This window comes from Rhinolophus sinicus, chromosome X (assembly GCF_036562045.2).
Source record: "Rhinolophus sinicus isolate RSC01 chromosome X, ASM3656204v1, whole genome shotgun sequence".
In the NCBI taxonomy this organism is placed as follows: Eukaryota; Metazoa; Chordata; class Mammalia; order Chiroptera; family Rhinolophidae; genus Rhinolophus; species Rhinolophus sinicus.
The window spans coordinates 3142508-3165663 of record NC_133768.1 but is presented as its reverse complement, the minus strand read 5'-3'; the positions used below and the strand labels follow the sequence as shown (position 1 = coordinate 3165663).

The 23156-nt window shown below is 41.5% G+C and overlaps 1 protein-coding gene across 4 annotated transcripts in view; it reads right to left on the bottom strand.

The window, feature by feature from the left end:
* ANOS1 (anosmin 1) overlaps window positions 1–23156 on the bottom strand; it is a 415357-nt gene that overhangs the window by 38525 nt on the left and 353676 nt on the right. For all 4 annotated transcript variants that reach the window (XM_074323216.1, XM_074323214.1, XM_019712772.2 and 1 more), the window contains 2 exons: window positions 20147–20209; window positions 4815–5037 (listed from right to left, as the gene is read on the bottom strand). In XM_074323216.1, the coding sequence (XP_074179317.1) occupies window positions 4815–5037; window positions 20147–20209 (286 nt within the window). The remainder of the gene's footprint in view (window positions 1–4814; window positions 5038–20146; window positions 20210–23156) is intronic.

The following is a 23156-nucleotide window of genomic DNA, read 5'->3' as shown; positions in this document are numbered from 1 at the left end:
AGCCCCTGAGGACGTCTCAAGGCTCTCTTGATTCCTCGGGGTAGAGAGGACTGGTTCGTTCCCTAACGTCTTAGAGCACGTTGTCTGAGACGTCCAGATCCATCTTTCTCCATGGCCGTCCCGTGTGCAATCCTCCAGCGTAAGTGCAGCTACAGTAACTACTCTGGCCCCTCATCACATGCAAACCCACACCCCGACTCCTCCTGGTACAGGGTTTTAATGTTGACTAGCATCCAACTACTGAGGGCCTTAACCAACCGTAACTGTCAGTTCGAATTTCTTCATTTACAAAATCTCTTTAATTATCATGTACCATAATCTTGTGATTTGCATGCTCAGAAATGGTCCATCTGCTTTGCGTTAGGGTCAGCCGGCTCCCTTGATTGGAAGTAAGTGCAACACACGGCTGTAATTGTATGCAGCTGGGGCTCCCCCCACCTCCTCCCCAGACAGACCTCCAGCCCTCACTCTCCATCTTCCATGGTCCTTCCTCGGTCAATCAGCTCCCCGATTACATAACCAGATGTGTAAGACGGACCTCTCCTCGGTGTGGTTTTCATTATGCAAATGACTAGAACGGTGCTTTTTCTCCTACTTTTGAACAAATTAGTCACCTGAAATCTAAACTATTCTGTTAAAAAATGCATAAATGCTATTGAATAACATCCCGAACTATGCAACAATACAGATGTAACTTCTTTTAAAGCGTAACATGTATTTTGGTGAAATCAGAGGAACAGAAACCCAATGCTTTCAAAAATACTGAAAATATACTACTAGGAAAGTCAAGATGACATATAACTGGCAGCTGCAAGTCACCATGAGACTTGATAATTCATGTAAAATATTTGTCATGGGTCTGAATGTTATGAAAACGTAGCAAGATAGAGTGTCCTGCCTCCATAATGAACCACTACCTAACATGTCTCATAAACATAACCAGGACTCAAGGAATTTGGGTTTCCATCACAAGAACGCATTGGGTCACTGTATTCCCAAAGGTAAAAATTAACTTGTGAAAAGGGGTACGGGTCCATCTCTAAAGGTTTGAAGTTTACATATTTCAAATATTAAGATACTCGTGGATATATTCAATCCACTCCATCAACAGATCTTTTTGAAAAGAAACACACTTGAGGGGTGATTAATTCTTGGTTTGTGCATGTCAAAGAGAAACTACGGATCATGGAGGGCCACAGATTAGTCTGAATCTTTACGTTTGGGAAACAATTTCAACTTTTCTCCTTCTCTACTCAAACCAAGTGCCACCGCTGGGAGCCAGGAGAGGCAGTCGTAAAACAATAAAGCATATCATTTTCTGGAAATCAGACTTAAAATAGGAAAGGGAGAGGCTCAAAGGGCAACAAGCCCTAACCTGCAATCGTTTTACCTGTGGGAGGTCAGCCCTTTGAACTTTCCCTGATTCTAAGTTGCGTTTCAGAGAATTATCACTTTTGGGTGTCACTTAGCCATGCGAACATTCTCATGGATGCTGCTAATACTTTTCTTTATTTGAAGGGTGAAGGAAAAGCCGTCTGTGGTTCTCTTTTGACTGTTTCCAACTATAACACTTGTCTCTAAAGGTAACTTAATGGGGGGCATTGGCTAAGGACTATTCTTACCGCCTAAAGCGAATTAACTGCTCATATATAATGGAGCGCAGTTGGTGGGTCTTTGCAAAACACGCATCGTTTTTTAGAAACTCCCGTTTCCAGCCTATAAAGTTTTGGAAGCTGTGAAGTCAACATGCTTCCCATCTTCTCTACCACCAACACAGGAGTCCAAACAAAGCATGTAGGTGTTTCTGTAAATCGCTATTTTAATTAACGCAAGAAGAGGAAACATAGGACAGGGGTTGGTACTTAGCAATTTATTGCAAAAGTTCAGACAATGAGTGGTCCACTAACTGAGTGTGTAGGAATGGCTGTCCTGAGAAGGAGCTGCTGGACTGGGCGGGGGGAGGGGCTTGCTGTCATATTGCCTTTTGCTCCAATTTATTAGCCAAAACAACTGATGTCAGTGACCGTATTAGATTAAAATATTGGCTATTGACATATCCTTTCATTGACGTCTACGCTATGAATACAGTGATATCCAAGAGATCTTGAAGTTGAGGGTCCTATTAGGAGTTGGATAGAGTCAAAATAAAAACGACAGGGGAGCTGGCCCAGGAGGGACCAGTGGTGTTTGTGCTACCTACTCCCAAATCGCCTCGGGCACAGTCTGCACGCTCAGCTTCCGCACTGGGAGCCAAGAGTAGAACTAGTGCATTCCAACCCATGGCCGAGCGCCCTCTTCACAAGAAAGAAGATTGCACAGGCATAAGATAAGCGTAGATAGACAGCTCACTTCCCACGGGTGGGTGTGGGGCAAGGTGAAGCTGAGCACTACACCTGCATGGGATGCTGAGGGTGATGTGTGTGCGTGGTGTCTGGCTGGGGGCACGTCTTTCTCCTTGAAAAGCCAAGTGCTGGGTCAGAAGGGACCGGTTCCCAGAGCACCTGGGGCCATTGGTACCACAATCCTCTTTGGAGAGTGAACAAGCAATGTGACTCCTGGTTAGAAATGTGATCAGAGGCGGCCAGTGGCTAGTTAGCTACCGTCGTCCTCGAAAGCATCCCTACAGGCTCTGTCTGGGTCCCCTCTTGGTTATACACACACTAACTTATTCATAGGTACCGTCATGAAAATATACTAATAGGAAAGTCAAACACACCCAGCGAGAGCATTTGAGATCTTGCTTCCTGACTTGTCATCAATTTCACTCAAATAAACTCTTATAAAAATTCTGAAAAAACAAACAAACCAAACAAACAAACAAACAAACAAAAAACACGCCCAAGACATGAAACCAGCTTTCCTGCAATCGCCCCTGAGGAGAGCAAGGGGAAAATATCTACCTGCACGTGGATGAACAAAAAAATGTATACACATTTTAAGGAAAACTGTATTAAAATTGTCATACTCAATATACACCGATAACAAAAGATGAATCCAAGCCCCGTGTGACTTTTACAATTATAAGAGGTGCTCAAAGTGGTGCCCATCAGTGTACTTTTAATAGTTTTTTTTGTTTTCCTTTTTTTAAAATGTGTATACATTTTTTGGCACTGTCTGTATAGTTTTCAAAATAAAAACTATTCTCCTTCTGCTCATGGTGCAAAAGTCACTGTCAGGAGAACAGAGTCTGTTTGTTCTGTTTGTGGGAAGTTCTTCACAAATTGCCTCTTTCTGTAAAACTCCCTGTTTAGAGGTACTTTGTTAGAAGACTTCAGTACTTCAAAAAAAATTCCCACCATATTCAGTGTTGCACAGGTTGAAATTGCAAGTATCTCTTCATAATTAATCATTTTTGTGGACCATTTCCTCCTTATTATCAGTGAACCTGGCATATTTGACATTCATACTGACTCTTCAGTCCTTTTATATAAAAAGTGTATTTTAATTTATATTTCCTCTTCAAAATGCCCTGCTCTTATCACACTAAAGGTTTTACAAATGGGGTTTCAACAATCATTCTAGAATCTGCCCATTTTTATGTTAAGTGCTGATACTTAAATAGCAAATAAGCTATAATAACAGAAAAAGGTTTCCTAATGATAGACTTTAAAAAACAATTAAATGGTGTTAGATTGTGCAAAAGTGATTTTATGTAGTTTAGAGTAAGAGGCAGGGAAACAATAAAACTTTAAATCCATTAAAGATATGTCACATAGTAAGAAGGGGAAAGCAGCAATTATTTTGAATTTGAGACACAGTATTTATGCCAGGTTTCCAAGGAAAACTGGATGGGTTACAGAGATTTCAGATGAGAGCATTTCCAGCTGAGAGCGAGGGGAAGGTGGGGCAGTCCATAGCTTCTGGGGGATGTGAATTGTCATCAGGGTGACAATGGACTTCTGAAAATCTTTCGCCAGCACGGAATTCAAAACGAGCATCACTGAACAATACTGTTTTACATAGCTTTTTTAAAAAAAACTTACCTAAATTTAGAAAAAATATTTATTTGCTGTGTGTGAATAGAAGTGAGAGAAACAGGATAGACCAACAGACAGATTACTCTTTCTACTCGTAATGAATAACGGCTAGTGATTGATTCTGTTTTATTCTGCAACTCAGACCCCAAAAAGCAGCAAAATGGCAGGTCTCATGGCACGCTCTGATGGCATCCAAATGAACATGACACAACAGCAGCAGTTCAGAATAAAACGACTTGGCCACATTTAGAGAAAGAAGCAAGTGACACTTAGCACAGAAACGTGAAGTGCTCTAGAAAACCCGCTTCTGAATGTAAACTATTCCATTTGCTCAGTTGTTTGATAGATTCCAACCCTTATCTTCTGAAAGAGGGCAATTCCCCGCATCTAGGATCTCAAGATACTAATCAAAATATTTAAAGTCCACACAGCCCACACTTGTGTTCTGGGATTCTGCCAACAGAAAAATCCCCACAATGCTGCCGCGTTTCGTATGCATTTTTCAAGTGCGCCCAACCGCCAGCTCATTTCCCGAGGATTTCAGTCTGTTTATTCCAATGTACCCAGATGAGCTTCATTGATTCATTCTTACCAGAAGAAAACACACAAAAGATTCCTGATCTGACTCGATTCCATGTTACATTTTACAAGAATTAACCGGGAAGGATTTGCTCGGCTGCGTCGTGGGTCCTGCAGCCAATTTCCATGCTCTGTTACTATGTGAAGGTGTTCATATGTGGCACAGAGTGATGGTGACATCTTTGAGGGACACCGTTTCCCAGCACACACGAACCCCGGAAGGCTGCAGGTGCGGTCGCACGCACGGCTGGCTCTTACCTTTGTACAGTGTCTTGGGCACCTGGCAGGTGTGCCCACATCCATTCGAACAGCATTTTTTCATCCCAGAGCACTCCGTGTCTACCTCGCAGCTTTCAACGCAGGCGGCGGCAAACCCGCTGGCTTTCTCGGGGGCTGGGCAGTCCCCTTGCTTCACGGACAGGACGTACTTGAGGAACTGACAGCTAGTCAGGCACTCGTAATTCTTCTTGGGGAACAGGGGCTAAGGGAGAGAGACAAGGCAAACATGCTTCCATGACATACATCGAGAGGGAAGGTCAAAATTTCCCCAGAATGGTGCACAAAATAAGTGTGTTTGCTCTCCTTCCGCCTAAGGCAAATGCCCTATGCCAGTGTCTAAGGGACTATGAGCCAGCGGTTCTAACTGTGTATTGCACGCAACAGATACACATCAGTTATACACATTCACAGATTACATTCTGAGCTCAAGGTAGCGTCCAAGTAACGGATTATTACTATTCATAAAACATGTTAGGTACACCTTTTGGAGCACGGTATACATTCATGTAATTTTGTTCTTTAATGAGTCATTTTTTTCCCTCTACACCGTAAACACGAATCAAAACAGGCTAGAGGTAACTCCGCGGAACCTTTACGGTTCTCAGCCCATTTATTGATATTTTATCATAAAGTGGTCTAAGCCACAGTTAACTGAACAGATTTTAATAACATCCAGCTTTTACAGTTACTCTGCACATGGGAGCTCCTATCAGTATGGAATTGCCAGTAAATTGTACAGGAAAAGCACGTGAATCTTCTTTGAAAGCCAAAGCACACACATGCTATCTGTGACATAGGATCTGAGTAGCCCCTCGCTGATGACATTTTGGGTGAACCCGAAATCCATTAAACATTCGTGAGAACAGGTACTCCTTGGTTTATTAAAGGGGCACGTTATTGAAAACATGTGCGTAATGGAAAGCATGATTTATTCAGTGCAACTTCTTCCTTAGGAAAAATGGCTCAGGACAGCATTTGGTCACCGCTGGAACGTGAGCTGCAGTCGGAGGGTGTAAGGGTATTTCTTTTTGCCGCTGAAGTGGGGAGCTGCTGAAGCTCCTGGCAGCCGCCCCACCCAGGGAAAGAAATGAAAGGAAAAGGTGACCTCTGTGCTCTGGTCCTACTTTAGCCTTAGGAAGGCGTCTACAACATCCCACCTTTCGCCCTAACCCTCCTCTGCGTCTTGGAAGGTGGTTGCCAAGAGAGCTACCCTAATCCTAACCCTATCCCTCTAAACTTCTTTCACCTGCGACACACCTGTCCAGCCAGGTAAAATCCCCAGCCCCAAGGTTACCCCCTTTGTAGGGGAGGCCATGTTGTCACCAGTGAAAGGTTTGGTGCCACTCTGCACCTAGGCTTTTAGGCAGTGGGAAGGCAGCTCCCGTGTGCACTTTCTCTCTCGCTCGCTGAAGGTGGGTGATGCCCCCTCCCCAGCCAAGGGCAGAGCCATGAGAAGGAAAGAAACTGGGACGTTACAGGACGCATGGAGAATAGCACCCTGCCAAGAAGCCTGCCTGAGCCGCGCCAGGTGCACGAGGGAAACCTGCACGGTTTCCTCTCCTGGACAAGTTGAGCTGTTGGCTATGACAGTTCAGCCTGCCCGAGACCAGTGTCTATCTGAGAGTGGGTCCTATGAATGCCTGTCGTTGTTTCTTGACGTTGGAAGTAGGAAATGGACAAGGAGGGCATTGTCTCTTTATTATTTGATGTCAAATCCAGCCAATTCCTTACTGATATGAGAAATAAATGTGGTAGCACTGGTGAGCACAAACCCAGGGAGAGAATCTGAGCCAAATGGCAGCTAGCTGCCCACTGCTCCATGCCGCTGACTTACCACGATTCATCACTGGTAATACCTGGGAGCACCTGAGAATACTTGCAAAACAACTAGAAACACTGGCCAGAGGACTGCTGCTGTTCCTCACCGATGACTGAATATGACTCTCAACCACCTGGTCATACCTGGGGAACACCTGGTAATACTTCTTACTCCCTGGGCAATACCTGGGCAACACCTGGGCAACACCTGGTAAAAACCGCCCATGTGATGCCTGCTGCTTGTCAGTAATGACTGACTATGGCTCTACTACATGCTGATACCTGGTAACACCTGCCGGCATACGGCTCGCTATTTCTCACCGGTTTAGTATAGGACCCTCTACTCAGATAGGTAACATCCAGGTAACCTGGCAGGAGACAGGGTCAGCAAATGGTTGGGGCCATGACCCAGAGAGTATTTCATACAATGGTAGAAATATGTTCATTTAACAAAATAATAAAGGAAAATAAAAACCTCATAATTATCAAAGTCCCTGGTTTGGGAGGTGGGGAGGAGAAAATATAAGGACCATGTCTATCTCTCTTCCAGAAAGTGGTTCATGATAGCCCATTATTTCTCATGTTGCTAAAGACTGAAAATGACACTGAAACCCCAAAATGTGAGAAATTCAGCGAGTACAGATTGCAGGAAGCCCCAGAGAACTTCAGCACCAGCGTAAACGCTTCTCTCATCGTTTTTTTCTCCAAAGAATCATGAATTAAGAGTCTGCATGTGAGTTAAGATGGTACACGTTAGGTGCATTTTACCATAATTTTTTAAAAATCTATGTAGGAGCTAGAAATTTTTATACTACGTACAGATGTGTTCAGCATCAAACAGGATTCTCTTATAGACACAACAGACCTTCTGATACTGTAAATGTAATGTATGTCAAGCTTGAGGACCCCAAGACAATTAAATACAAAGGCAAGATTTCATGTCCTTTGATTAATTAACAAAAGGAGAAAACCTAGACACACCTGCTCAGAGAAGTGTAACACCAAGATTTGAATTAGAATTGTAGGTATCAAATAAAACGGATACTTAACCATATATAAAATTGGAAAATAACATGAACTGACGGGATTAAAACAGTGTCTCTATTTAAGAACTTTCCAGGTAAATTGGAGAAGACCATGATTTCAGTATTGAATTGCCATAAATTTGCAGCTGGCTAAAAAGTAAAATAAAATTGTAAACGGTTCTTATGGAAAGTTGGGGGAAAAAAAAACAAACACCCACAGTTACACTCTTCCTGTCATCCCGCAGGGCAAGATCTCAGGGAAAAAAGCTTAATAAGCTGAACCTTGAAACATCTTATAAACATTGAAAGTATCATCAATTCTCAAGGCTTTTCCCTTACTCAATTTCACAGTTCATTTTTCTGTTAGCTGCTAGATGTGTTTTATTTCATTGGTGTTCGAAGTTCTAAATTTAGGTGGAAACCTAAGTTAGTAATCAAAGAGGTATGCCGAGGGATCTGTAACAGTTACAGTGTTTGTCGGCTTTCCTCTTTCAACAAAATGCATACATCACATGCATGGAAAGAAAATACTGAGTTACCAAAATCATCGGCCCCTGCCACACGGCTGAGATTTCCCAGTAAATTATTTTATTAAAACTGGCAAGTGTTTACTGCTTGCTAACTTGGAAATCATAGTGACTTAGCTTGCATCACGGCATATGTGATCAAGTGAAATCAACTCAGTCCAGACTTTTCCACTGAAAACTGGGTATGACTCAAGAATCAGATAACAAAGCATGGGTGCTCTGTTCACGTTATTCTAATTACTTAGCGATACGCCAACTACCACACCCTTCAAATGAGGGACACAGGAATGAGAAGATATGTCCTCACCTTAGTGACTTACGTACTGAGCTAATGGGGCAGCACTGAAAACAAACAAAGAAACAGAAACAGTGGACAAATCCGAAGCAATTGTCCTCAATGGGTGTAGAAGAATGATCATACTCAGCACAATAATTTAGGTCTTCCAGTTGATGTGAGAGTTGTTTCTTATGTTTATTCAATATTTTTCCTTTTTGGTATGAATTCAAAAAGGTGATTTTTTTTTTTTTTTTTTGCGGGGGAAGGGAGAATCATTATTTTGAGGACCACGGAGATAAATATAGAAACAAATAAGGTCATCTTTGCACTGGAGCTTTCGAGATTGCTGCATGAGCTTCAAATAATGCAAAACAAAAACAAAAACGTTGTGAAGATTACATGGGCTCGTGCACACAAAGAACTATGTGCTTTGGGTAGAGTCGGCGCACAGTAGGTCCTCAGTAAATGAACTGCTGTCTTTTTTCCTTTCCCACTGCGACAAGTTTACTGGTTAACATTTCCAGGCTCTTCTGTTGTTCTGACAAAAATGGTGTAAGATCCAAAAACAGAAAGCTGGCCCAGCTTTTTTTTCGGGTGACCATCCAAAAGTTTCCAACATGCTACTGACAGGTTAGGCACTGAAATATGCACAGAGGGAACTGTACCCTGTTGGAATTTATTTTAAAAAATGGTAGTCTACGCTTTTTTCACTTAAATAAAAATCATCTTACAAATACGTGGATGTGGTACAGGAATCTTACAGCGAGTTCTATTGCATTTAACTGTTGTATTATTTATATCTACTGGAGGCAAATCTTGATGCTCTCTATCAATTACCTTAGATAATTATCTCCGTTTGGGTTGAAGAAATATGAATAGTCTCAATATAATTGGAGAACATATGGTACCTCTACACAAGGTCTCACACTACGGCTTTAATTGCAGCTTAATGAGGATTTAGCAGTTGAATGGAATGAGGACAAAAATGCATACAGGTCAGAGGAAACGATGGTGAATATTCATACTCTAGACATAAAGAAAATGTATAAATTGGTCCCCGATTAGCCACTTGGAAGTTCTGTGAACAAAATGTCCTTTGGGTGTCAGAAAAGAAACTCTGACCATTAAGCATGTACTATTTCTTGTGACATTACAAGTTAATCAAGCATGGACTTGTTAAGAGGGATGTGAATGTTTTAGGAAACGTGCAAGTTATCCACACCATAATGAGCACAAAATGCCCATCAAACTTCATGGTAAATAAAAACACAAGTGCCCACACAGATATAGGTATAAAATGTTAAATTTCTCATTTATACAATTATATCCAGTCTATTAAGGCAAACTGTTAATTATAAAGTTAATGTAACTACAATTCCTTTATAAAACTATTCATATGAATAATTTCACAAATCACACAAACGGCCATCTTTTGCCAGATCATGGGCACCAATTTAAAATTTGGAAAAATCGTGGTTACTATGCTCATTCATTTTTGTTCATTGTTTGCTTTTCTGCCCTTACCAGACACAACTAAGAATAGAATAGTCTTCAAGGATCATGTATTTTCCTAGAATAGCTAGTATCTAATGGAAGTCATTATGCATCCAAAGTAGGGCCAGATAAAACAAAGTGGTGAAAGAAAATACCCTTGGGTGCACTGGGTTATGAAAAATCCTTCATTTTTCAATTAATATTACATGTAATTCTGGCTAATGCTTATAGATCTCTCCTACATCTCATCTCTTAGCTAAAATGCTAAAATGGGTGTTTTAGTACCATACCCTGGGCAATATGCTAAGCTCAAATTACCTGTGGCAAGTGACAAAAAAAAAAAAAAAATACTAACAATAGTAGGTAACCGTTGTTGGATGCTTTTAAAAAAGATATTATCTTCATTTGGTTTCGTATTAAATGTGAGGTTTTTATTTCTGCAATAAAATAATTTTTGCAGAAATCATGGAATGATGAACATAAAAACACCAAATTCAGTAAATTACCTTAGTATGTTACAAATCATATGAGTCATCAGGTAGACAGAACACTGCATTTGGTATTCAGTTCCATTCAACAGAACTGTACCATGTGCCAAATCTCAAACATAGCAGCTTTTGCAAAGAGACAGAGCCTGGGTATATTTTCTTTCTGATCTAGCCATATACATAAGTGTAATCTTGAGTACAGAATGCTCTAATATGAGTTCTCCATCACCATCACCATCATCACCATCATCATCACCATCACCATCATCACCATCATCATCATCACCACCACCATCACCATCACCATCATCACCACCACCACCACCATCACCATCACCATCATCATCATCACCATCACCACCACCATCACCACCATCACCATCACCACCATCACCACCATCACCACCACCACCATCATCACCATCATCACCATCACCACCATCACCACCATCACCATCACCACCATCACCACCATCACCACCACCACCATCACCATCACCACCATCATCACCACCATCACCACGATCACCATCACCACCATCACCATCACCACCAACATCACCATCACCACCACCATCACCATCACCACCACCACCATCACCATAGCAGTAGCAGTTGATCACTAGTAACAGGTATTGAAGGTCTACCATGTCTCTCACCTACTACCAGGTGTTTTACCTGCTCATTTCACTTATTCCTCCCCCGTTCCCACAACCATTATTTTTGCATTTTACAAATGAGAAAGCAGAAGCTCAGGGGATCATAATTTATCCAAAATCACACACAAGTAAGAGTATAGGCCACTATTAGAGCCAATGTTTTTCTAAGGGCTGCCCACATCTCAGGGTAAAATAAGAAAAGGGCTAAGCTGGTGGCTCTCAACTTGCTCCCCTATTAGGATCCCTGAGAGATTCTACACTCCTGAAATATCATATATATGGAAATATATATATATATATATATATATATATATATATATATATATATATATATATATATATATATGTATATATATATATATGTGTGTGTGTGTATATATATATATACATTTATATACATGTATATATGTAAATCACATATATGTACATCAAAAGGGCTGGTATATTCTAGAAACATTGAAATATAGCATATGCCATTGAGCTTCAAGGATAAAAATATAAATTTTCAGGCATCCAGGTAGAAAAGACAAGTTGGTCATGCCTGAGATCAACTCAATTAATACAGTTGCCCCCAAATTAATTTTTCTCTACAAAATGTAGTGTGTGAGGCCAATAGAGCGATGGCTATATAATAATAAGGAAAATAAAGTACATCTATAAATATATAAAATCAGCTAAGTTGTTCTTCAAAAATATATGTGACAGAAATATTGTCAAGGACACAAAGACTCAGAGAAAACACATATCTATAAATATAATATATATAGTATCATACATATAAAGTAAATATATATTGCATCAGCTAAGTTGTTATTCAAATATATATATGAGAGAAACATTCTCAAGACTTAAATACTCAGAGAATCAAAGCACCTGTGAGCCTTTCTTGCAAAACCACACAAGGGCAAAATATCCATTCCACAGATAAACAGAAAACAGCAAAAGATGGGCTAGTACACTATTTAGTGCACAAAGAAAATAAAGCATATACTTATATATTATGTGAGAAAAAAACAGTTTGTGTAGTTCAATTTGGACTTTAGGTGCAACAGTAGACAAAGTTTGCCATGAACAATCTCAAAGAAAATGGCAACTAGGGACTCCTTTTTGAAAGCCAACTTAGACATGATCAAATTGAGAAAGCCACGTAATAAAGAAATGGTCATAAAAGAATTATTATTCATTTTATCATCCACATAAATATAAAACTAACGTTGAACAAAGGCTACGGAATTATGGCCAAGGAAGAGAATTTGATGTGATAAAACTAAAAATTAAAAATATATATTATGTTAGAAAAGTTGGCAGGTAAGAAGGACTGGTGACAGAAACATGATTTTCACTTAATTTGAACTTAATATTAGAACATCAGTAAATAATAAAGCAAATATGAAACTTAATCATTACTTCAACCTCGTGATATTTTTCATAATGTTTTTTCCTCCCAAAATTTGGGTGTTCCTTTTTTTCTGTTACATTCAACTAATATTGAAATTTAAGCATTACTAGAAGGTAGCTTGCACAGAGAGACGCCTGGTCAGCTGTCTGCCTAACGGTAATGGATCAGGGTCCCCAGGTTTGGTGATTCGCCAGAGATCTCACAGGACTGAGTGTATTGTCATACTCATGACAATGCTTTACTACTACAGCAAAGGGATGCAAAGCGAGATGAGCAGAAGGAAACAGGTGTATGGGGAGACGTCCAGGGGAAGCCGGGGCCAGCTTCCAAGAGGCCTGTCCTCAGGGAGCCACACCGAAATGCTTACTACCAGACATGAGTAGTGACAACCTGTGCGGCGTGCTGTCACCCAGAGAAGTTCAGTGGAGATGCAATGCTCAGAGTTCTTATTGGGGGCTGGCCACATAAGCACCTGTGCTTCACGTGTACCAAAATACCAGACTCCCAGGAGGAAAACACGGCTCATCATAAACCATACTGTTTGTACTCACAGCTTAGGCACCGTGAGACCCTATTCTCAGTTACAGAATGGTGGAACCCTCTTGAAATCTGAGTTTTCAGACGCCGGCCAAGGCCCAAACTTTTCAGTGGAATTTCCCAGGAGGTAAGCGTTAGATTTGCTATGAGAGCAGTCGTATGTCCAGCTATTCTGGATGGCAGAATTTGGTGTAACCGTTTGCTTTTACTCTCCTGTGTAGTTTGTTATATTAATTTTTTAAATGTGCATGTATAGTTCCCATAAAAAATAACTGCATTATAGCATACAAACAAAACTGCTAGTTGTCTCTTTCAAAAAAGGCATCTAAGTACTAGGTATGCATGAAATAGGAAAAAGCCTTCTCAATTGAAAGGCTTCTAATTTACGCTTGGAAATGCAATTATAATTTGCTTGGAAATTCAATTCTACATTCTAATTTATCAGCTGTGATTACAATTAATTTGGTTCCCAGGCAAACTGTAGACCTTAGCCATGAATCATATAAAAGCAGGAGAAAACCAGAAGCGTGCATATTAGGGAAGCCACTTTCCCGTGACTACACGTCCCTTTTGTTAAATTAGAATCATCTTTACTTATGTTTATCTCAGCTTACTCTCCCTTGGCCTGTTTGTCTGTTCATTTTGAAGGCCAATGTGTCACCTTGTATGAGGGGTATCAATTGTCAGACTCCACTGGGAGCAAAACTCACTTTCAAAACACATGTCCCTTGGTGTATTTTAAATGGTTATCGGCAATCGCATATTTTCTCTCTGTAGAACATCAGAGAAGAAATCACAAAGACGTCATACCCTTAGTAGACAACTCCAAGTGAGTGCTTGAGGGGAACTCCAACATCAAAGAGGGACCCCACATCCGGCCCTGGAAAGGCTAGTGGGTCTGGCAGCTCAATGTCCCCTGTCGGAAATGCACTCTGTGCCCACGGCTACTGATCCGAGCGTATGTGTGTCTTAGCCGGATTTCTGGGTGATCTGTGCACACAAGCCTGAGTAGCCCCACTTCCGGTTGTCCTGGGAACTGCAGCTGGCCTCTGCAGAAGGCTGAGCGTCTCCAGCTGGCTTTGAAACTGAGTCATCCCTAGAAATCTGCGTGTTCTACCCAACGTCCCTCCAACCTCGCACTCCTGACAGTGTTCTTTTCCCCTCAGCATGTAAATGGATTCAAGTCTTCCCAAGGCCAAAGCTCACAAAAATCACGTCCTCAGAAAGAAAACCCCTGAACACAACCCCTTCTCACTGCTCTTTCCTACACAAGTAATCTTAGCGAAGAGACTCACACTTGCAGAAAGAGTTGTGTGTGTTTGGTCTACACTTTCTCCCTCGCATTGTATGCAGTGAGTCCTATCCCTCCACAGAAACCCCGTGACACTGGTTTGCGGTCACCTCCTAACTACAAATTCAGGGGGACCTTTTAAGCCCATATCTTACTGACCTATCAGAATTCAAAGTGCGGACCTCGCCCCTGCCTTCATAATAAAAAGAGCTAAGACTGATCTAATGTTTGTTACCTTTGGATATTGGTTAAGTGCTTCATAGGCATTTTTTACCAGTTTGGATAGTTTTTGCAATTTCCATGATATTCCTCTGACTCCGTCTTATGTGTCTAGTCTCTCTTTCCAGACAAGGTGGGTCTTGAATCATTCAGAATAACGTCCAGCCTCAGCCTCTTATAAATTTTCAAAACGTATCAACTGTCCTCCAATTGAGTCTCATATAATTCTATACTCCCCTGCATCATATAAAAACTCCACGAAGATTGAGGCTCGTTATGGGGGGAAAAAAATAGCCTATTAGTCAATAAATTACTGAACAATGCTAAAAAGTCATTCGATATTCTTGATATTCTCGGGGCCTATAGTCTCTACAACTATAAAATTTGATATATTGAGGATCATTTCCTCCATAAGTTGACCGGCAAAGGAAATCCCATACCAATTATAAAAACGCATAAGCATGCCTTGAAACGTGTTGATTGCATTACTCCCACTACACCCCAAGTTGAAAACAAAACTTGGACAAAATCTGCACTGTCCATTCCACATTGCCTAAGGGTCACAATCCAGAGATGCACGTAACACTTTTACGTGTTATGAACATGTCAAAGGGAAATGTTTGTCATTTGTAAAACTCAAAAAAATAGTATTTATAGTCATGAAAACGAACATTTTTGGAAAACATGCGATGCGCTGGTCACCACCGCCTCTATCACCTTCTATCACCTCCACTCGGAGATAATCACCCTATTTTACCAAGAAAAGCGAAGCATTCAGAAGGACACTTCACAGGTGCCACCTCCACACCCACCTGGATCTGGGTCTGTGTGTTCTTGTATATTCTCTTTCCTGGGACACAGAGGGCGGGTCCTTTTGCCCACTTCAAACCTTCCTCTCGTTTGTGCAATGCATGCCATTGCCCACTTATGGTTACGAACTGCAATTCTCCCCTCTCTCTTTCCACATCAAACACCCCCTCTCTTCTGGATAACTCCCATCTGCTTATTCTATGGCATTATTTCTTCATCCTAAAATAATTAGATGTCTGATCACGCAGCTTCCCCCTCTACCCACAACCTCCTTCCTGTCACTGCAATGGTCACTGGAACGTTCCTTGCAGTCCCGCCCTCCACCCGCTGAAACACATGCCACTCAGGCTGTCTCTTCAGCCACCCAGTAACATGGCTTTGTCAAGGTCAAAAGTGACCTCCACATCGCAGAATCCAATGATCCATTTTCAGAACTCCAGATTCTTGTAGAGGTAACTGATCACCCCTTCCTTCCCGAGAAACTTTGTCATTTGGCTTTTAGAACGCTACGCCCCTCCTTTAGGGGACCCTCTCCCTAATCTCCCCATCCTTCCTACACTGGTGTGATCCAGGGCATAACCCATGCAGCCCTTCTGTTTCTATCACCTCATCCAGCTTCACAACTTTATATGCCATCTATGTCCGATGACGTCCGTGTTTCCAGCCTAGACGTCTGCCCTCAACTACAGAAATCCTCACATTTAGGTGCCTACAACACATCCCATGTAGCTGAGTAATTGACATTTCAAACATAGTAAGCTCAACACCAAACTTCCGGGCTCTTCTTTCTTCCCCCAGCCGCTCCTCTCCGGGGCCCCCCCGAAAATGTGTGCCTGTCACTTATCCCACATTTCAGTATCATCTAAATGTCATCCTAATGTCCTTCCTCTAGCTGTTCATGACAAAAGCCCTGGCAAATCATTGATTCTCCTTTTCCTCCGGTCCCTCATGTAACACCTGTAACCACCTCTGTGAGCTCTACCTCTCAGCTATTATGTGTGGTGACCGTTTCTGAGCCCCCGCTCCACCACTTACACCCCAGACTAAGCCACCCATGTCTCTCGTTGGCACGACTGCTCAGATGGTACAAGTAGGTGAAAGAGCCAGGCATACTACCCCAAACGCCATTCTAGTGCCCCCGAAACACTGACCCCTTCCCGAAAGGGAGTACCCATGAGCCATACTATAATGTGGTTTTATTTTGAGAAAAATAGGAAATGTTTTTAGTAAAAGTTGAGTCCGTCTTTCATATCAAACCTTAATTGAATGGACACGGGATGGTTCACTAATTGGCTTTTCAGAAGAACACAGGCGATTGTACCTATGAATCCTGTTTTAGATCTGATTTTTCTACCAATTCACCGTGGAGTCTTGTGTAATGAAAACCACTTTCTCCTTGGGTGTCAGTTCTATTGTTCAGAAGTTCACCTGATGAAATTCAGACCTAAATTCTTCTAAGAATGTTTATGAAAATCAAGTGTAATGAGCTTGGGAAACATTTTGAATGGCAGAACCCACAAAGAAATGAATCAACAACCCTACCTGCCGTGGTGTGAAAACCTCCTTATTCCACAAGGAATGGACCTACCAGAATCCAGGCTGATACACTTAACAAGTTCAACAATGGATACTTCTCTCACTAATTAATCCCTGAAGCAGATGAGGTCTCAGCTTTGCTTGACCCCTAATGCACACTTCATGCTGTCAAGGCTGACATCCCAATAAGCTCCTACGAGGGTTGGGTGTCGTGAAATCAGACACATCAGAAATAAAGATGAGCTGAGTGTCACCCAGCAAAAAGAAAAATCTCTTCCATGTGGGAAAATTCATTTCGTGACTAAAATGACGAAGAACTACACTTTATGTTTAGAAATAGGTGCTGGCAATACAGATTAAGAAATAACACTCTACGTGGTTTTTATAATATCAAGACTGTTGTCCTTTCTCTTAGAGCAGGCGTTGGATACCATTTTCTGTAAAGGACCAGATAGTAAATCTTTTCAGTTTTATGGACCGTGTGATGTCACAACAAGTCAGCTCTTAACACACTGGGCCAAATGTATCTAAGAGTCTCGTTTCTATTGTAGAACAAAGTGCAAAGTCCCTCTGGGAGGAGACTTCATTACCATATGGACCTTGCATGCACTCTTAATAAATACTGTGACAACTGATTATATGAGGTCTGTCTCAGTGAATGACCAGCCTTAAGAATGCTGAAACAGAGACCCATTTTTCCCCCAGGATTCAGTGTATTTCAACATAATAGTCAGATACGTACTGCAAAATAAGACAGAAACAAAAAACACACAGAGATGTGAGAACAATCAAAGCAACTAAACTGAACATCGGGAGTTGAGTTATGTGGCCCCTGGGCTAATGCATCTCCACAAAACTCATCACATTAACCGGCCTGTTTTGTCCACCTTCCAAGTTTCAATTAACCTTTCCTGCCAGACCAGACCACAATTTTGACACACGCATCCCACTTTAATAAACTGATTGGGTGCAGAAGACCTCACAGTGGTTTCAGAGCAAACGGCAATTACAGAAGCACACCATCCCATTTGGAACTTCCACGGTGACGGGTTTCAAATGACCTTCAGGGATCTCTTCCTTCTCAGGGAGCAGACGTAGCCATATCAACCCACAGGCACGGATCGTAAGTAATAATGTGTTTATAAAGAAAACAGCCTGGCACCTCTTCTTCCTCAAGACTCTACAACAGTATATTTTAGTTTGTACAGATGTGCGGTTTGTGGACAGAAGGCAAAATAAAAGAGGTAGCTCACGTTATAGGCCATGGAAGATACGGGGATGGCCTCCCTCCCCTGCCTTTGCACCCATTCAGCAGATTTTCTCTTTTATTTCTGATGCCTCTGCACTGTCTGATTTCTCAAGGGGCCTGAATCCCTTCTTTTCATTTGCTTTCTATAGTACGCACACCCTAGAGTGAGGTCCACTGAGTCACTTCCTGGTCTTATCACCTTCGTGTGTGTGGGGGGGGCGGGGCAACCTGCATCTAACCAATAGAATTTGCCAAATTGAAGTCACGCCAATCCTGAGATTATGATAATATTATATTAACATAATAAGACAGTCTCAGAGGACAGGAGGTCAAGATTCTTCTGCTGGCCTTAGAGAAGTAAATACCCACGTGTAAGTAGCCCACTAACGGGGCCAGGTGACCAGGAGCTGCAGGCAACTTCTCAGAGCAGAGAGTGGACTCCTGCCAAGAGCCAGCCAGAACACGGAAGCACCATCCTACAGTTTCAAGGGAATGAATTCTGCGAACAATGGGAACCCGCTTAGAAGCAGATTCGCCCTCATTGTGCACCCCAGATGGGAACACAGCCCAACCAACAACAGGATGAAAGCTTTGAGGGACCCTACAGCAGAGAACCCCTGACCCGTAGAAACCACGAGAGGGTAAATGTGTGTTCTTTGAAGCCACTGAGGTCGGGGGTCATTTGTTACGCAGCAGTAGATAACTACTATAAAGATATGCCCAATTTAATGCCAGGTAAGCACGTTTGCTGGATCCCTGAAGGAGCCAAACTGTTTTGGAAAAACTGCTGGGTGATATGTCAGCTCTCTGGAGGGAGAACAGAAAGCACGATTTATGCTACTCTGTGTCATCCCCAATACCTAGAAAAGGTCTGGCTACAAAAACGATATATGACGTTTTCTTCCATTCAGTTTAGCAATAAATCGTTTGCTCAGTGTGGAGTGTCAGCAGCAGAGAAACTGGCTAAATAACTCTGAGTACCTGCCAGTCCTATGGATTACTCAAGGCATTCTGATGGTCACAATTACAACACGCTTCTGAGGACTTCCTTCAGGCCTCAAGCACTCCTGGCTGCAGAAATCCCCATGAAAGAGTCTGCAAATCACCAAGGCTCCAGCCAGCCATGCAATGCTGGGTAGGAACTTGCAGAGCAAACTAAAATGGGCATTAGAAGATCATGTCGGTCATGAAGCAATACTTCCTTCCACCTGTCTAACACACTACTGAACACTTTCTAGAATAACCCGTAACGTGGTGACCCCTTGTAACTGTCCAAGGGAAGTCCGGCTGTGGTAGCACGTGGACACAGGGAACGGTGTTAGAGGTGGGTTTCAGACCAGGTCTTTCTACCTGAAGCGGACAAACCCCCAGGTCCCTAGTTAGCCCCGAGGAGACAGTGCAGCAAACTCTCTCTCTCCTCTTGGGCGCGACGGGTGCTTTTTGACAGCGGCTGTCCAGCACAAGGATATTATTAATTACCTGACTGAAAGCACAGTGAACGTAACATGTCCCCCGAGACTTCAGTGGGCAAACCTGCCCAGGAAATGGGGAGCCAATGAGATGAAAATGTGTGAGAAAGCCTGCTGCTAATAAACTGGGAGGCTTCTCCCCAGTGGCATGAAAAGGTCACTAGCATGCAGAGAATTACCCATAGAAGAGACATGAAGGAAGGTGGGAGTGAGGGATGGCACTTGTTTGTACCTTTAGAACGCTTCTGGTCTTCCAAGCGTAGGCAACAAAACTTTTTTGTTTGATTTACCAATAACGGAAGCAGCGGTTGGCTAGGTCTTAAGGACGCTGAAGAATGTTTTTCTTTTTGATGTGTGTCACACACACACACACACACACACACACACACACAGAGACACAGTAAACGAACTCTCCGAGCTGCAGAAGAACACGCATGTCCTTTCTGCCCGTGATCCCTTGCAGAACTGTCCCACCTCAGCCATGCACTCGGGGCCGGTGGACGGCTACCTCACCTCACAGAACCTCTGGCACTGCTCCTTCCTCAGGTCCCAGGACTCCTTGCAGGGCTCCAGGCACTGGGAGAGATGAACAACAGAAATAAATCAGCACCGGGTAGGAACAAATCCAAGGTGAAAGAACACACTTGTGGGCTGTGCTTTCCAACACCTACATTTGCTGGCTCATAGAGCAGCGGCTCGTGCTAACTGCATATAATGGGAATGTGAGCAGAAGCTGCCTGGATGGCAGGAGACGCACACAGAAACACAATGGAAAAAGAAAAGTTGCACACAGTGGAGGTGACATGTGGGACACGTGGTGACGTTCGCCACCAGGCAGAACAATGTGGAGAAGAAATGTTTGTGAGTCAGTGAGAGATACTTTTTAAAGGTGGTTGTTACAGATTTTTTTTTTCTCATGAACACTAATACGAGCCCGTTTTTCCATGGGCAACGCAGAGCTATGTTTTATATACTTTTCTGCAAGCGATTGAGTGAAGCTGGACTGCATTCAAAATAACACACACCCTCTGCTTATGTTAACTTATGTCTTTAGCTCAGTGAATACAGCACAATTAACATCCATCCAGTTCACTCCGTTAAAATGCATATAAATAAAGCTGAACATGAGATTCTGATATAAACGTTTCGGAATAGAGAATAAAGTTTGAATATGTAATGTATTAACATATATATTGCGATTAATCAAAGATAATAGCTAGCCTCTATTGTTCAATAACAACTGTAACAATAAACAATAATATTCTTGAATAAACAAAGTACATACAGGTACATGTGTAACATATAGTGTATTCCTATATGTAGTACTATATATAATATATAATAATAGCACATAAAATATACTAGATAGATAACATTATATAAATAGAATTAATTAAAATATATACTATTAAATAAAAGAGAGCAGCCAGGTCCCATAGTTGAAATGAAAATGTTACATTCTTATAAACTGAGATTTCATTCTCAAAATTATATTTTAATGCAAGTTTAGTAAAAATTAAGAGCCATGTGTAGTAAAATATCAGTCATGTAAATATTGGTATACCCCTAGCACCTATAAGCTCATGATTCTCTTACCTATATAATGTTTATTTCGTTGTGGATACGTTTTTCAATTAGAGTCAAGATTCTGGGTTAAATTTCAGACACGTATAATGTAGAATTCAGGATATATACAGATACTATTTTTTCAGTCTACTCCCTAATAACCTCCCTGCTTAAAAATAAAGGTATCGTTTAAAGATAAATTGGAAGAATCTACAGTGAAACTTCATTTTCAAATATCCATCGCCATTTTTTTCAATGAAAAGTATATATTTGCAAACAAACCACTTGTCCATCTGTCATAGCGCTAACTGAGGCATGACAAATGACCAATAATGGAAACATCACTTAGCAGTTTCTGACAAATGCCAATGCTTCACCTGTTCCCAGACCTAGAGTCAGAATCTCTGAGCTTGAGACCAAGGTATCTCTTTTAACAAGTTCTCCTGGAAATTTTAATTATTACTAAATTTTACAAAGAACTGCCTCATTATCATAAACATTTCGCAACATATATGTGTATCAAACCAGCCCACGGTATACCTGAAACGTATACAATCTTCTATGTCAATTATATCCCAATAAATCTGGAAAAAAAAACCTAAAAGAATTTGATGAAAACAGAGTCTGTAGTGTCTGTTTCTTGCTGCATGTAAATTTCATTTGGAACCCATTTCACATGAGACTATTTCATATTTTTTTATTCTAAAAATTGGGTAGGAACAATTCATTTTTAGTTATTTGAATTTAAAACTACGAGCTTGTTACCCGTGCATTTCCGAGACCTATATGAATGAGCTTGTCTCCAGTTCACAAATGTTCAGTTCTTTCAAGCATGTTGCAAAACAAAAGGACTACTTTTTACCAATATCACAACGCTGAAAAAAGGCCGTTTTCCCAATAGCAACGATGTAGTTTAAAAACTTGTCTACTTTACTTATTTTATGAGTTCCTCAGAGTTGCTTTTGCCTTATCCTCAGAGCTCCCCTTATTTATTTTAAGACACGGGCTCACAGCCAATAAAGCTGAGGGCTCGTTTCACAAGTATGGCTGATCTAATTCCTTCTCAAGGCCATTTGAAGTGAATAAACACATTGGGATTTTGTTCAGAGGGGGAAGTGACCTACAACACAGCAAGACCACTGCATGAGACCTGGGGTTGTTTCACAGGTGCAGGTTCAGCTACTGACAACTTAAGTCTTTGTCATTCATTCGGGAAACATCCATCCACCAAGCATTTATTCCATATAAAAACTGTATAGACACCATGCGTTAAAAGGTCTCAGTTCTTGGAGATCTCCACAATGCCAGCTTGTAGAACAGTCACGTACCTTTTACCTTCACAAAACTGGGCACATTTCTGAACTGCTAATGGAAGCAGTACATGCCTCCTTTGTCTTCTTGTTAATCCAGAATCTCTGTCTGCCAAATCTAGCATTGGTATATGCAGTTCACTTAAAGCTCTCCGGTAATTGCATGCTCGCCTCGTTTCCAATACTTACTTAATCGGCAATGTCTAATGCTACATCTCAAAATGTTAGTAAACACAGCCAACTTTTTCTTTCCACAATCCTTTGGGAAAACTACCTGACAAGAATAGCCAAATGCAGATGTCTGAGTAAATCTTTGCAGGATAAATTTGCCAAAGTTCAATTGCAGTACAGCACCCTTGGCCAGGTGACATGATTTCAACAAAAGCCAAAGTAAAAAAAAAAAAAAAAAAAAAAAAAAAATGACAGCCATTTCTCTCATACGTCAAATAAAGAGAAAATGCCTTCTGTTTCTCCAAGTAATTAACAGGTATAATAAAAAGTTCTGGAAGAGGAGGACATCTCCAAATCTGCTTTCCAAGAGAGAAGGGGACGTGAGAGAAATAATATGGGAGACAATCGCTTTAGAATTTATTATCTATGGCAACTGTTACTGCCCTCATCACGTATCACCTCAACCTATAACACAC